At 38.6% G+C, this 17,344-nt stretch overlaps 1 protein-coding gene across 2 annotated transcripts in view; it reads right to left on the bottom strand.

Moving 5' to 3' along the window:
- REV3L (REV3 like, DNA directed polymerase zeta catalytic subunit) overlaps nt 1-17,344 on the bottom strand; it is a 124,918-nt gene that overhangs the window by 15,039 nt on the left and 92,535 nt on the right. For both annotated transcript variants that reach the window (XM_086482432.1, XM_086482431.1), the window contains exons 19-22: nt 8,351-8,466; nt 3,133-3,251; nt 2,383-2,501; nt 1,123-1,264 (exon numbers count right to left, since the gene is read on the bottom strand). In XM_086482432.1, the coding sequence (XP_086338558.1) occupies nt 1,123-1,264; nt 2,383-2,501; nt 3,133-3,251; nt 8,351-8,466 (496 nt within the window). The remainder of the gene's footprint in view (nt 1-1,122; nt 1,265-2,382; nt 2,502-3,132; nt 3,252-8,350; nt 8,467-17,344) is intronic.

Here is a 17,344-nt window from a genome sequence, read left to right as displayed (position 1 = left end):
TCACTGTGCGTTTCTCTTCCCTTGCTCCAACAGCGGTACTTTTCGGATCCCATGGTAAACCGGATCAGGGAGCTGAACTGACAAATACCAATTGAACACCAACATGGTTCTGCTGCCAGGGCCGCCCCCCGCCCAAAATACAGGGCTAGTACCAGCAAGACCAACAAGAACCTGCACAGGGTCAAGAGATGACACAGGCAACTGCAGTCAAAGGAAAAAAAGATGGCAACGTTTTTGAATTGGGTTGAATTGTTAAGGAATGGCAGCTTCAGGCACTCCCGTTTCTGGCTGGCTCAAGACAATGCCGGTCTGCTCAGGGCATTAGTTTTTAAGTTGCCTTTTTGTCCACAGAAGTTGGCAAAATAATCAATCCTGGTCAGCTCAGCTACATGTCTATTAAAACAGAAAGCAGAAGGAGGGTAGGAAAGAAGACAACAGAAGTGCAGACCACATGAGTGAGAGTAGCGGTCTCTTGTTTCAGGTGCTGTTCAGGGCTCATGCGAAGCCACGAAAACAGTCTAGTTAGTCTAGTCACTCAGAATCTGGGCAAGGAAAGCCTTTGATATGACTGGAAACTGCTGGGGTCTCAAAGGAAGAGCAGTGTAAATATCTGTCTTGCTCCCTCTCCCTCTGATGCTAGTATCAAAATAACAGAACCACACAGAACTTGCATGACACATGTACTTAATAAAGCCAGAGCCCTTCTTGTCTTATCATCAAATCTCACCCAGAGGTCTGCTTCACAGGAAATGTCACTTAGAGCATTTTTGATGCAGCTTTGTCTGCCCTGGAAGAAAATCATCTCATCTTTCTAAGACATTCTCAATTATATTTCTTATTGTTTTAAAAAGCATTCATGTTCAGACTCACTCAGTAGAAGAGACTCACTGGCGTGCTTACATTTGGGGGGCTTGTTAAAAATAAACAGCTATTTTTAATCTCTGAGACTATCCATTCAATCCATTACTACTGCTTTTGAATTGCCTTTCTTTACACTTGATGTTATGCAAAACAGTTTTCTGTGACCTTATGAAAACAGATATACTGACTGAAAAGATACTGATGAACGATTTTGTAAAGACTACTTTGCTTTTGTGAAGTGTAAGGAAAACCAAATCTTACCTGTGAGCCTCTCGTTAATACGTGTAAAAACTGAATGCCAAAAAGTCTCGCCATTTCACTTGTTCTGTCAATCAAATCCAGTTTGTCTAACAACTGGAGATTCCCACGGACCCGGCTAACATAATGATCAACCATTTTCCATCTGTGAAAGTGAACGCCTTGTTACAAACAATCAGGAGAGTGTTGCTCTTTCTACTTACAAAAATGTATTTTTATGATAGCTTGTTACAAACCAGCAAACAAAATTTCCCCTAGGACATTTTCATATGGCTCTTTCAAAAATGTGGCACACACAGATATACACTTATGTGTTCTAAAGATACACACGGAATGTGCTACAGCAAGCTACTGTTAAGGCGTATCTCAATGACATACTATGTACTATTTTCCTTACTCTCCTAAAGGACTACTGAAACGGAAACTCAAGTTTCTCTTCATCTGTTTACGTGTCGGGTTTTTTTAACTGAGTGGACTTTTGTGGAACAAAACCCTTCTGTATTAACAATTAATACAATTGTTAATATAATACCTTCTGTATTAACCTTCTACATTAACAATACCTATCTCAGCTGAACATAAATTTATAATTTCAGCACTAAACCAAGTTTCCACCTAGTTGAAAAGTATTTCACAGAAATTATGTGCACGTCATGAATGATGTTCATATCAGTACGCAGTTTTATGAGCTGTTCATATCACACGATACCAAATCACTCCAAGGAAGAGTGAAGTCCAGTGTGATATGTGTCGTATAAAGGTTATTTTTAAGCAGCTATAGTTACTGTCTTAACATCTTGCACCCTGTTTTGTACTATTTTTAAGCCTAGCTTTGTTGGCATGCACCGTGAAGTAAACAGAAACCTGACAGTTCATTAAAAGTCTTTCTGATGATATAGATATAGATTTCTGATATAGAAAATAAAGACCTTACAGAACTTCAAAATAGTACATCTGTTCAGATACACTGAAACTCTAACTGAAAATTTGTTTTGGTTTTGTGTACTTTAAACAGAAAAATACACAAAGATGAAATACCGAGGGTATATATATATATATATATATATACCGAGGGTATATATAACTACACAACAGAAAACAGGACAACAGTAGAGTGAATAAGCTCATGTTGCTGCATATAGACTGTTCAAGTACCTGAGCTAAATTGATTATTTCTCCCTATGCTGACTTTAACTTATACCTATCCAATGTTAATAATCTGGCCTTAAAAAAATCAAACAAAATGGATCAGTAGATCATTACCTGTAGACATCTGCCTTATTATCAAACCAATCAGACAGAACTCGGAAAGTAAACAAAGGAAAACGTTGATGAAGAACATGAAAGCCCACATTTTCAAAAGTGTAATTCATTAGATTCACCTAGAAAAACACAGAGGATGTGTTAACATGCATGATGTCTTTCACAGTCAAAGAAATCCCTACTTTTTAAAAACTGTGACAACTAAATTTATTACCTTTTTATTCGTATTCTTTGCTAAAAAGGTAAACATACATACTTAGAAGTCCCTAATTATTTACAAGTCAGGTACAATATCCCTCATCGATTGAAAAGAATATGCAGAATTAAGTAAATCACAAAGATCAGGTCTGAATTTGGTCAGAACAAGACTTGTAAAGACTGAACCATTTGAGTATTAAATGTAAGGTCTGAAACAGCAGAACAATGAGTAAGTTTGACAGCTTAAAGTAAGTTCAAGTACTTATTTTAGTAAAAGCACCATACTAGACAAATTGCGAAAACAGGTAAGCTGTTCTCAAAATCCATAAAGAAGTGAAAAGCAGTATATCACTGAGTAACATTACTGAAAGGTAAGGGCTTCAGTATTTTACATTTTAGTGATACACAAAATCCAGTCTCACAAAGTGGCAGACTGCTCTATTTGAAAAGCTGTATGAAAAAAAGAATAAAGTTACACAAAATTTTCAATAAAGTCTACAATAATTAAAAAACCCGAGTAGGTCAAATACATTAACCTTTTAAAAACGTTACCTCATTTCTCATCATTCTCCAAACATTTAAGATAATTCGCCCAACAATATTTATTTCACTCATTGTATCCGACCCATATTCATCCAGCTCAGCTGCAAATCTGTTCTCTTTCTTTTCATCTAAAGACATTAAGAGAGAATAGATTTAGACAAGTTACAGGACAGTCAAGACCAGACCAAGCTATCCCTCTTCCAATTTGAGCTCTCTAGAGAAACGAGAATTCATAAAGACTGTTACCGACTGCACAAGATTGTGTATTTACCAGTCTTCCACGCGATCTCTAAATAAAACTCCCCCAGGTTTTTCTGCTCTTGCACATCCAAGATAACTCTTACTTTGTTTTCATTGAAATGGTGTCCATGGCAATGTATTTTCCATAGCGAATATATTCGTTAAGCAACGCTAAATGTTACATGAGAGCTAGCTGCATGCACATTAGTGCAGAACATTTAAAAAAAAAAAAAAATAGTTATTTCTGTCCTACGAGTTTATAACTCAAGGCTTTACTTGTAAACTTGTAAGCAGTCAGAACCAGGTCATGGGAGAGAAAACTCAGTGCCTTTCATACAGTAAAAGCAAACCCACTGCGGTGGGAGCAGGTAGATACGAGTTCTGGATAGCACAAACAGAAAGAGAAGGAAATAGGAAGGCATAAACGCAGGGGCAGAAGTAGCACTCTGAATCTTTCTGTAAGACAGCATGACTGCAGTACAGGAAAAGATACCCTCTTTTACCAGCCTTGGGTTTTTTTCATGCTCTGAAATACTACACAAAAGACGACAGTCTTTTTGGCATATGTTTCTTGAAACTGTCTTTTTTCAGTCAACCTAAGGCTACAGTTTTGGTATTCTTTCCTGAGTTTACAGAGAGGTGTTGTTTAAAATGTAAGACACAGGTCGAAATTCAACATGAAAACGCACTGTCTTGTCCCTTCTTACTAGTTTAACGGAAAAGAAAGTAATTTGCGGCAACTTCCCCACAATTCTAAATCCACACCCATTTTTCAACTGTTGGTTGTGTACTCTGCGCTACTCTTATCAGATACCCCTGCACAGTACCCTACTAAGAAAAAGCAGAACATTCTGGACAGAGGGTATAGAAGTGTGAATACATGATGCTTTGCAATAATGATTAGAACTGAGCAATTAGGTCCTTGGACAGCCATGAAGCGCATTTACCCTTGAAGACAGAAGTAAATATTGCCTGAAATTCTGCAGAACTGCTGTCAAAGAACATAATACAGATTATCTTTGGAATATGTATCGTATCAACCAAAACATGGTTAAGAAAACCTATTTATCATTTACTGGCCTTATCAATAAATAACAGAGCCTTTACAAAATTTGGCAGATCTTTCATGCACTTTATAAAAATGCATACCATCTTTTTAACCTCCTTATAGTTTCAGATTTTTAAGGAGGAAAAATAGCAATTTCCCTTTTCAGATTTGGATGGTAAAAAAGCCCCACAACCAGCAACATTTTTTCTTCTGCTTTTCTTCATTTCCACATGCTGGATCTCCTGTGAAAGTGAGGAACTTAGATTCTTCCCCCCCGTTTTTTTTTTCTTGGAAGCAGAAACTATCAGTTAGTCCTACATTCGGCAGTGTCATCCTAGTTCTCTTTTGACTTGTTTAGGAGACTCCCTATGTTTCTTGAGTTTGCTTCATGTCTTGCTGGTAAAGACAGGCAACAAAATGTACTGCGGTCACAAAAGAGACCCACTGCCCTGATGAACAAGAGACTCTGCGTGTGATGAGCATCACAAAATTACCAAAGCCTGTAGTGCTGTACAACTGCTGGGGGGAATATATCACCAGAACCACATGAGCCTCCTTGGAAATAAAGAAAGAAGCAGAACTGGACATTCTTCCTATCTTGCAAGTGCATGAGATGAAATACAGAGAAGTCTCCTCTCATCCTCTGTTACCCACTCCCTAACTTTGAGCTGTGATGCAAAGGAAGGAACGGGAGGCCACAGTGCACACACAAAAAATGCCACTACGCACAGGCACAGTACTCACTTCTCTTGTGGTGTGTCCTAATGACTTATGAATAGTTCACTTGTAAATGGCAGAGGCAGCACCAGACTCAGCCAATAAAGCAAAACCAGAGAGAAGTCCAGCTTTCTTTTTGTTAAGTTGAAATCACAGGAAAGGGAAGGAAAAGTACCTTCCATCTTTATTTCAATAGGAGGAAAGAGGAGCATACTGCTTGAAGGAGCACTTCCTGTTCTGAAAATACAGCATGTGAAGAAGGGAGGGAAATATGAAGCATAGGGGTTGGAAAAGCAAGAGGAACATAGATGGGGTCAAAACCATGGACAAGGAGGCCACAAAGCAACAGAGAACACAACACTTGTACGTTTATGGCCATGCATGCAAGCTCACACTTATGGCATGACATTTTTGAGAGGAGCTCATCAGTGTGAACATTACCTTATCCTTCTCCTGCAGTTCAGTCAAAAAGAACAATTACTTACCTTACAGTAACACTAGTTCTTAGAAACATTTTAAGTGCTACATATTCCACTTCTGGGTGTGCATCTACCACCTGGCACAAAAACACTTGTACTATGAATACCAGCGCTGTGGAGATCACATCTACGTCCTGCATGCCCACTCAAATTTTATGTCCAAAGATGTTACGGGTTACAACCCTGGTTTCCTTCACTAGAACTGAACCCACGTTGTGTGGGAATTTGCAACTGCAGGGAAGGAAGCCTGACTGTGAAACACACAGGGACATTGCCATCAAGAACCATGCAGTTCCCAGAGATGTAACCTTTCCTCTTTGAGGAACTCTTCATGTGTACCCCCAATTCCAGTAACCTGAACAATGGCTTCTGTCATGAAGGGGGGTACTATGGAGAGCTCTGCTGATGTAACTGTCGGTTCTGCATCAACTACAGTGCAGATGTAGCTACTGTCCTGCAAGACAAGAGCTGCAACTCAGCCTTTGAGAACAAAAGCAGAGACACATTAGTTACCTGTCCCAAACTGAAGAGATTGTTTAGCCATACTCCTACAGTAGAGCGGTAAACCTTTGTGATCTTTCGAGGTTTAAGAAACTTCCAACTGCAACACTCACCATTCCTCTTACCAAAGAAATGGCAAATCTTGAAGTGTAAGGGGTCAAAAGTTTTTCTGAACATCCTTCAATACCTTTGAAGACTGCTCCCAGAGGCACGACTATTGCAATCAGTGCAACATCTCCATTTGAACCATCAGGGGAATGTAATAACAAGGTTCATGCAATCAGTTATTATTCCTGAAGAACAAATTGGAGACGTTTGTGCTGAAGGAAGAAACTCGTGACCTTTGATGGCCAATTCATAGTTAAACTGTAATGTGTTCCTGTTTTCATACATTAAATATTTAAAAATTCACCAAGGTCCAGTTGCCAACAACTTTTGACTGAAGATGCAAATTTGTTCTTACAGTTTTCTGTCCCTGGGAGGTCTCTACAATTCAGACCTTTTCTAAACAGGTCACAGGTATCAAAAGCATCAAAAAATTTTGAAGGCATCAAAAAAGTGCACAAATGTTCAAAGCTGAAGGAAGGAGCGTGTGAACGTAGTTCTTCTAAAACATCCTGTTTTCCTGGCCAGGCACACAGGATGCCAACATAAAAGATGCTATTGCTATGCTGGGTAAGCCCAAAAATGCAACTAACCCAGCACCATGTTCTATGAAGCACCCAAAAGCAGATGCTTCAAGAGCAGGGGAAGCAGCTATAATCTCTCTAGAACTCCCCAGCTTCTAACCATTTGCAGCTTCCCGGGCCAGGCATGATTTTGACATATTTAATAGCTCCCAATGGATTTTTCTTCAAAGAATTTAACTCCTCTTAAAGCAACATACACTTCAAGCATTTGTACTATCTTGTGGTAAGGAACTGAAGAGTTCAATAACCCAGGGGTGAAAAAATCAACTCCTATTCTGTAGCTGCCATTTGCTAGCTTCACTTGATGATTTCTGATTCTTGCATTGGAAAAGACCATAAACAACCAATGCATATTTCCCTTCATATCCCTCAAGATTTCATAGGCTTTTACCTTCCTTATCCAGTTTTGTCTCTTCTGGAATCCTAACCTACTAGACACATTTGGACTACCCGTTCCATCTTTTATCAGTTCTCCTATATCCATTTTGATGGGGGAAAGGTTATAAAGAGGCTAGAACTGCAGTACTTGAGGTGCAAGCACACCACAGACTTTTACATTTACGGGCTTATATTTTCCTTGCTCTGTAATTCCTAACATTTAATTTGTTTTTTTCAACCATTACAGAGTAACAGGATCAAGTTTTTAACAGGACAATCACAGGAAAGCACTTCTTATTTCATGGCTATTTAGCTTCTGTACAGATCTTTGGCAAGAGCCCTGACAAAAGCAGCTTCTCCATTTGTTTTGATTTTTAAAATCGTTATCTCCCTCATCCACATCATCTTGATGACTGCAAAGAGCTACAAAAAAAATTTGTGACAGTTTTTAATTTTACAAAATCATCTCGACCCTTCTCAGGTGCAACGCATTTATTCAGCTGTTTACTAACTACATTCTTCAGAATGATAGCTTCTATTGCTTGGCTAATTATAGACACTAGGCTTACCACTCTCCTGGATAGCTTTCTCCAGGTTTTCAAGAAAAAAACCCCAGGCAGATCTTCTTCTGAATGCTGGAGGAAAGCATCAGCACTTGGGCCAGTAAAATTTGCCCACAGTACAAGAATGGCTATTGCAAGTAAGGATTTTATTGCAAAGCTGCTGACCAGGATGAGTGCTGCTCAGAAGCATTTTTATGTCCTCGTATCCCAGCCAGAGAAACCACGAATAATGATTATAGTAGGTACCCTGAATGATATATACATACGACTGAACCCAAGGAGAAGCAAGAGAAGGTTTGGTAGCAGAAGCACCTCCAACACACAAAACTTAACACACATGACTTCTGAAAATAAGTCTAGGTTCATGGATACAGGACACACCCAGAAGTGGAATACAAAAGGAATTTAAGAATTCAGAAAACACTGAAACCCAGAATCTCATTGGTATTTCAAAAAGTTTTATGTGTCTGTGATTGTATCTACAACACCACAACAGCAACAACAGAAAAGAGGTCCATCTACAGAAATACTCTGCATTTGTTTTTTTAACTTATTCATAGTTTTCAACTTTTTTCTAGTGGAACGGAACTGAAACCCTACACAATAACTTACCTGGCACACGAGAAATCATCTGGCATAAATCAACATTTAGTGCAGCAGCCCTCTGTAAGAGATAACCCCAGGAATGCATCTGGACTTCATAGCCTAACAAAATGTCTGGGTCATATCTAGAGAGGGGGGGAAAAAGGAAAATGAGCTTCATATTATTTAAGAAAATATTTTCCATGAACAGAGTATAAACAGGATTTCAGTCTAATCATGTTGAGTTTAAAAAAGAAGCATCCACAATGGATTTCTATGAAAGCAGCATCTGGACTAGGAGATAATATTTAAAACAGACAATCTTTTAGGAATTTTAATAACATTTAACTGATAAATTTTTTTAGAAGGAATATTTTCATAGGGATATTTTTTTTTAACATACTTCTACTATTTCAGTCTTTGCAAATAAAGAACAAAATCTAGGTCTAATCAGTTTTTATTGATGGAATCAGGTGGTATTAAGTATAAACTGAAACCCAGCTACCAGCACAAGACAGATGTGCAATGAAATATAGTCCTGTCCTCAAACTTTGTTGTACTATTTTCCTTACGAAATAGAATAGAATTCGCTACTACGCTATCTGAATGTTTTGCAAATGAGAGTGTGTCATGTATACTGCAGTGTAGCTTATAATAATCAGAGAACAATTCTAGTCCTAAATGGTGACTCTTTATTGGGAATGCTATAATTCACGGCTGAGTGAGAGCTGCCAAAGCTGAAACATGGAGAAAAGCAACCCTATCTTCCAGTTCTATTTAAATACTTCTTCCTTTAAGATTACCTTCTTTCTGTAAGATATACAAGAAAAACTCATTTCATGCTGTATCTCATGCCAGGTGAAAAACGTCTGGCTCAGGTATGACAAAAAGAAAAGTCAGAATTGTCTTCTGACACAGTCACCGCCCCATCTTTCAATCAAGCTCAGACAGGAGCTGACCAGACAGAAGGAAAACCAAGGTGGCTTCATAATCGAAGTACAGGCAGGAGTTAGCTTGGAGGAGCCTGCGTCACCTACCTCTTGAGTAGGCACTATTAAAACCAGAAATTACGATCTGGTCACTTGCTGAAGAGCCTAAGAATTATTTTCTTGGGCTGAGTAGAAAGAGACTGGCCACAGTAACATCAGGTATCTGTTATTTTTATAGCAAAAAAAAGGGAAGCTTCCCTGGGAAGAACAGCTGTTTCTTTCAGTGCAGCTCAGTCAAGGGGTTTTGAGTTCCAGCAAGCAGCATTCAATACAACTGAATGACAAAAGCGCAGCTGTCAGGAGGTAGAAGACTGGACGACAGACTGAGGGTCCTGTACCACAGTCTATGCCCAACTCCACAACAGGATGCAGGCTTGTAGTCCTGAGTTTAGAGAAGCAGGCAGGGGCCTTGACTTATGGACAGGATCTCTGTACCTTTTGCACCTTTTTTGATGTGTTTACATCAAAATATGCCAACATTTCTTGACTGTTGGATATAGGAGAATACCCTTTCCCCGAATCCTAAGTTGAAGCTGTATCACAGTCATTACAGATGAAGCTTCAGACTATCATGAAAGTGTCTTCCTTGCTTGTGTGTCCCAGCCAAAAGCAAATGACAACTCGCTTCCAAGTAACTAACTACTCTGAGAACAGTTCCAGAAAAGAGCTTCTCCATACTTCTGCCATGGACACCAACTTTTTGTGAAAATAAAGTGAAAAGTATTTGAATCTTCTTACTCAGCATGGCTATCTCTTTATTACAATTTAGGCTTTTGCACTAGCCAGCAGAAATTGCAAAAATCCCTTTTACCACCTACTACTACCTGTGAAGGAATGGTTTTGACACAATTTTTGGCTAAAGCAGAAGATTCTAAACTTAAGTTTTTGATTTCTAGCATTCTAGAGAAAGTAAAAGAACTAACACTTTGCATTTGGGGTGTATTTGCTATCTGCTGCTAATGTCAAATGAATAAGTCTTTGTTTTCGGAGACAGGAAATGATCATCAGCAGTGGAAGTAGTCAATTTACTCATTTTGGAAGCCTATTCTACCAGTGGTACAAACCCAAAGCTACTTGGAACAATCTATCAACGAATGAAGCTTCCAGCAGCAGAATCAGTGTCAAAAAGAGTTATGATCACTTGTTGCTCTGCACAACATACAACGATTCCCAAATGAGGTTTGAAAATTATGAATAGCTCCATCTAAGCTTTTAAATAAAAAGGAATTACGTAATGGTTTATATGGTCATAGAATAAATGTTAAAAAAATGAACATAATTTAGCTGCAAGAATTAATGTGAAAATATCCTGGTCCTAGCATATTGCAAAACACTGTTCTTATTTAAAATGAAGGAATTAGTCATTTATGTTTATATTTGAAAACTGGTTTCACATAATTCAAAATGAAAACTACTTGTAGATTTTACGCTGGCCAAGACGTTATGCAGATGGGTTCCATGACAGACGCAAACGTGAATGAGAAACTTGTGAAGAACTGCATATGTGGCACATAAAACAGTATTCATCATGCCAGGAATCTGCTTGCTCTTTTAAGCCTGTTCTGAACAGAAACAAGTGTACCTTTCAGAAGTAGCAAGTGGCTACTACCGTAGCCGCTACCACCTGTGATAAAGGACAGTTGCTTTGGGTTTCTCCTTGCCCAAGTAGTGCATTACCTCCCTCACTTCCTACTTCACCAAATTTTTGTGGGCTATTACATTACTATTGCAAATACTCCTACCTGTATTGCAACTGAATTCCACATTTCATCAATTCTGGAGTTAATCTTACTATTCTCTTTTAAGCTAATGAATAAAATGACTTCTGTAAACCATCTGCATACAATCTCAATAACTGTTTCTCTAGCACCCTTCAGATGGGAAGATGTTTTATAGGATAAGTCATAAAACCACCTAAGTTTATAATGTTTTCAGATACATGTATTTTCTTATATAAATAAATTGTATCTAACTTAAATATTACATATTTTAACATAGTTTAATGTAAATTCACATGTAGACTGGAAAGTTTATCACTCAAAAGACCAAAAAAAAAAAAAATCAGCAGGCTAGTTTTGAACTCAGTCTTGCTTGTACAGGCCATTACGGATTGTATAATGGCACATTACTGAGTCACAGGGTATCACTTTACAGTGCGTTACTTACTCTGCTTTTCCTTCCCAACTAGACACTGCACATGCATTAAGGGGATGGTCTCATTTCAACTAATTTTAGCATCTCAAGTTTTCTAGGCTGGTCTCTTTATTATCATTGAAGAAAAAAGGCCTCTTTGGGTGAACTATTCCTCATATTTTAGCCACCTCTTGCAGAATGAGATCCTGTTCTTTCCATTTAACATAATGGTGATGAGGGTAGCTACTTAAATATTGACAATGAAATAGATACATCTAAGTTTCAGTCAGACAACTCATACAAAGATGTATACATGGAAAAAAATCAACATAAAGTAGCTAGTAAATGGTGAATTCAAACCCTACTGTAATTTCCCCGTAAACATAGTCCCTTTGTCTCAGTTTCCCATATTCAAAACTTGGATCCAAGCGGTATCCTTCTGAAAGCATGGAAAACAATAAACACACTACCAGCAGTTGATTTGCTCGGATACTGCAGTAAGTTACACCTATATGTGTTTTGTATGTATATCTGTACGCATTCACAATGTATATGCACAAATGATTGTAATTAGTATTAACAAATTCATGGATGCACAGGTATTTCCTTAACTTTACAATCAAACAATTTTTGGTTAAGTGTATCTCTGAATTGTCTTTGAAGGAAAAATCAAAGATTAAATCCAAGTAGAATTCCTTTCTACCAAATAACACTTGGGACCCCAAACTCCTACACTACAGTATGCATAAAGTCTACCTTATGCAACAGGTTTAACAGACCTATCAGATTTCTTGCACTTAACACGAGGTGCTGCTGTTTCTTGCTTCTTATTTCCTCGCTGACAAACTGCATCTCAACTTATGCCACAGAAGTGCTCTCTCCTGCAGCCCAGTCCCATGTACCAGCTGTACCAATGGACCAGCGTGTCATTTGTTGAGACCTCCTGTGGTATTCTTTTTGCTATTAGAGAAGAGATGCCTGGAGCTAAACAATGACATTATTCCAAATGGGAAAATGAGCAGGTAAACCCAAGGTCTAGGTGATGTGAGCTCAACCGAAGTCTGTCTTGCTGTCGCTTCCTCTCTCTCTCTTTTATGTAGTACCACAAAGACGACAGGCTGTGAGCTAAGGAGAGGATGAGTTTTATATTTTTCATCCTGCCTTCTCAGAATTTTTACATATACTATCCAGTTGGTCTCCATCATCAGTTTAAGCTGTTTTATGCTTTTACACCTGCAAGAAACTAGTAAGCTGTAACACTGATATTTGAAAGCTGCTGGCTAAGACTAACATGACAGGAATAAGAGGTGGGCCTGCCAACATAGTGCTCTTTTGTTAAAAGGATGGGCACTGATACTGTTTTGCATGCTGTTGCCAGTCTCTCTGCAAAGATGAAAAGCAGCATTTATACAGCAGGATTTAAGGACGACAGCATTAGCATTCAACTCATACATGCTGCAGAGAGAAGAAATGCAAGTATTTTCCTTTCTAGCTAAGTTGTATGTGCTGTTATGCCATCTCTTCCTCTTTCTCATTTGATAGTTTTGTGAATGAACACTAAAGCTCCCAGTTATGCCTTCCCTTCTATTATTATGTGTCTGGTTTTCCTGACTGCTATTTTTCTTCCAGCTGAAATTAAGAGAAAAAGAGGGGAAAAAAATTACGCCAGACCTATGATACAGACAAAAGCAGTGACTGCGCATAGCAGCAGAATACTTGGTCACTCAAATACACAACTGAAGTCTCCAAAAACATTTTCCTGGTTTGCTTCAAACAATAAAAATCCATAAAGTTGATACAGGACATTAAGTAAAGATTTCTAGAGGAAAACGCCACAGAAGATCATACTGGCCTGGGAAACAGAAGGTTAGATTAACACATCTCTAATTTAAAAAGAAAACGTTGCTAGAGCATTTACAGAAGAACAAATATAATGCATTGTATTCAATACAAAAAATTGATTAGCATCATACAAGAAAAACATTATACAAAACATTTAAATGTTAAGTATTAACAACTAATGAATTTACAAATGTTTTATCCCCAAAATCTTTAACAAAAATCTTACAACTTTATACTTTCGTTTTGTACTTTTATCAGAAACTACTTCCATGGGGTTGAAGAGCTGTGGGTGGGTGGCAAGTCTCAAGTAGCAGTGAATCTACTACTTTTTTTCAAGCCCGTCCTGTTTCCACATTTTCCGTGTGTGAGAGAGATGGGGACTGTGCGTTCCCACATGAATTCCCCAAATTTTGCTCCTCTTATGCCTGTGGGACCAGCCCTTTTCTGCTATCTGATAGCATCTGCACTTACAGAAGAGTGGCACAATTTGCCTTAAAAGTGTAGGAGAGGCCCAGGCATTTAATTTCTCTTTCCTGGGAATCCACTGCTCCATCAGGCTTGGACATCTCTAGTTTTTCTGTGTACATTCTTACATTCTTGTAACATTCCCTTCTTCCTCCTCCTCCTTAAACAGACAGCGTTCCTGCATTTTGTACTGACCAGTTTATGGAGCTATGTGAATGTGTTTACTCTTTTTTTCTGCCTTTAGGTTCAGAGAGGTGGTTCTGTTTTACTCTTTCAAGCAGACAGATTCTTCCAATTTTTCTCCCAACTCGCTGCAGTTGACGCCTTACGATAAAGAGAGGGTCTATTCACGAAGGATGTTGAGGCAGCACGACAGAATCGTTTAAAACAGCAATACAGGTACAGGCTCCATTTCAAGAAAAAAAAAATAAATTATTTCCCCTATAACAACTCCAAAGAGCCTAGAACTCATGTCTGTGCTTGTAGGTCATCCACACCAGCTGCACAGGATGGGAAGGAAGTTGTTTCTCAGCTGCTTTATGCCAGTTTTGAGCTGAAGTCCTATTTCTTTGTTTACAGCCAGAGGACAGCTTATGAAAGAAGGGAAAATTGGACCTATGTAGGTGAAGCTTCCTCTCAAACTCTGAGACAGTTGTCAGGGTACCAAGAACCACTTTAATTATGCTTTTCTTTGTGCAAATCCATGTAGTTTATTCTTCCTTGCCTCCTCCACGCTCACCTCTATGTCTCTTCCTTTCAAACTGTTTCCTGCCTCTCAACCCTCAAGCAGCTCAGTATTTCAATACTTTTTAGAATTAAAGGGAATTCTCAAATCCCCTTTACAATGATGTGCTTTCTTTTAGCTGTCTCTACATAGACTTTGGTACTTACAATTGTTAAGTACTCCCATTTCACAGCTGAATCACTCTCAGTAATAATCTCCTAGAAATAAAGGTGCTTATTCCCCTCAATATTTGGACAAATCTGCTACTTCCCAGCATAGATGAAATCACTGATCACAATTTCAGAGAAACAACCAGGTCTTCTGGTCTACAGACCTCAACATGACTTACTTTCATTTGCCAACTGCCCTGAAGTAATCAGAGACAACATCTACTAATTTCACAGAACAACATTTAACCTGGTATTTACTTCACTGACATCTAGGTGGAAACACATGTTAATTGTACTGTGGTCATTCAGATCTAGCACACACTGAACAACTTCACAGTGAAGGTATAACTGAATCTAACTTAAGCTCATCAATTCCAGTTAACTTTCTGAAGCAATACTAATTGTTGGTGAACGTGTAACAGAGCAACTTTAGCTCTGCTATAAAAAGTTAGATTTGGGAAACATTCTTCAGTGACAAAAGGCTAATGGTGCAGCTCAAGAATAAAACACCAGCAAGCTTTAAAACCTCACTAATTTATTACCTTGCTTCAGCATCTGCATGCCTCAATACCAACCAGCACATTATAAAGACTATTTACGTAGATTGTCTGGGTCATTTGTTCGAAGACAAAATGCTTGCAGCTTTCTGATAGAAAAAGGGATTGATCAGCTAAGAGTACTGCAGGAAGTGATGTTTCCCAGGAATCTCACCCTTCCCTAATCTGTGTGCTGGGAACAATGGTCAAGAATTCTCTACTGTGCTCTTCCAGAGTTTACATCTATTGACAAGAAGTGGCAGAATCAACCATTTCTTATCTTCAATTACCAGAACAGAATAAAAACAAAAGGCCTAAACAGAGAAGTAGAAGGCTGGAACTTGAAACAAATAAGTACGTTCCACAATTTCACATATATGAAAAAAGAGCAAGAATTAGGCCAACAACTAAGAGAATGATTAGAAATGGGAAGAATTCTTCAACTGGACTGCATAAGACAATTCCTCCCACAGCTGAGGCACCCTCTGCTCAGTGCACCAACAAGCTGATAAAGTCTGTTCCTGGTATTGACAATCAAGATTGAATAGATATTCTGTCATTCATTGTGCCAGTAATCTGGGATGTCACTCTTCCACCCTTCCCTCCAACAGTCAAAGAGGCCAAGAACATGAACCAAAAGCAAGCTGCAGTCATGCTGGGCATATTTGATCACAAGAACCTATTATTCTCTAGCCTGATGAATTCATCAGCATACCAATATGGTCCTCTGCTGATAAATGAAGGTAATTTTGAGTTTTGCTCCATGAACCCCAAGTGGTAACACTTCTTAAACATGGCCTGATTGTCTTCTTTCCCTAACCTATCACAACCTGCTATTAAGCGCACCTCTCAGAACAATGACAGTACCTAGCTTGTGCTGGAAAAAATAACACTAAAAACAGCAACAGAAGATTGTTTAAAAAATAATTCCTGATGCTGAAAGTTTTCATTGAAGCTGCTTGCATGTTCATTTCCCACTTAGGAAGATTTTTGAAGTACTTTTTAATCAGGTAGTTTTACGGTACATTTTCCTTCAGTTAAAGCTACTCTGGGCCTAGACACTTGTTTTGTGCTCAAGAAATATAAAACATCCACTCCAGCAAAACTGCTTATTCTCTTTTTCCTAGGCTACAGAAAATAAAGGAGGAAAAGAGCAGCAAACTGCAGATGTGATCCAAGTTTTTAAAATGTATTTGTTGAGAGTTCAGCAGAAGTCTGATTCCTTAGGTGATACTGCACAGAGAGGGTAGGGCAGCAGGCTAAGATGATGACAGCAGTCTGCCCCTCCATTAATAGAGTAAATCTTTTATCTTTCAGGAATACAAGTTAACTAACTCAATCTTTGAAGATAAAGTTGGTGTGCCAAAAAGGGAGGCCAGCACAGTGTTGAAAGAGAAGATCTCTTAAAAGAGATTTCTCAGTCAGCAACCTGGTGATAGGTACATTCCATCTTGAAGTACTACAAAAATTGCATGCTTTTTTCATTGTGTAATGCCTTCAATATGTACAGATGCAGACTTCTGTTCTTCGGTGATAAAGGTCTAGTCAAACTGCTGAGTTCTCTCTCCCATACTCTTTATGTACTGTCACTCTTTAAATTTCCACAAAACTGGTGGAGAATTCTTCATTTATTGGCAGTTTTTCATTCTCAGTAATTTTCCTAAGTTTGATGGAGCACTAGATTTCCAAGAAAGAGAAAAATAAAGTTATGTTCCTTACCTGAATTTTGTCTTCTCTGAACAGGGATCTGCTGCTCTGTCAGGACCCACCCTGTGTTGGTTGCATTCAGCAACTCTTTTTGTATTCTGGCTTCATGGGGTTGGTCAATGTCTTTCTCATCAGAGGTTTTCTGGTTGGAGAGAGAAAGAATGGCAAATGTACTCTGCCTAGTACGTATTTTTTTTCCTGTGCCTCTATTCCAGCAGGGTGACTCATAGTTTAAATCTGTTTATTTTTCCTTGCAATTTTACAGCTTTGCACCTCTGACAGTATGGCCTGGAGAGACATCTGTGCTTCCACCTACTCACCAGCTGAGAAGGCTACCAAACAGGCTTCCCAGCCTTGGTGGAGATGGGGAAAATCAGCAGTTTTCCAAGTCTGATGGAGCAGGGGATTTCCATTCAGAGAAGACAAAACTAATGAAGGAAACTGATTTTTCAACTACC

Source organism: Leptosomus discolor, chromosome 2, assembly GCF_034619465.1.
Source record: "Leptosomus discolor isolate bLepDis1 chromosome 2, bLepDis1.hap2, whole genome shotgun sequence".
NCBI lineage: Eukaryota > Metazoa > Chordata > Aves > Leptosomiformes > Leptosomidae > Leptosomus > Leptosomus discolor.
The sequence above is the reverse complement of the archived record's forward strand: the minus strand, read 5'-3'. Positions and strand labels throughout refer to the sequence as shown.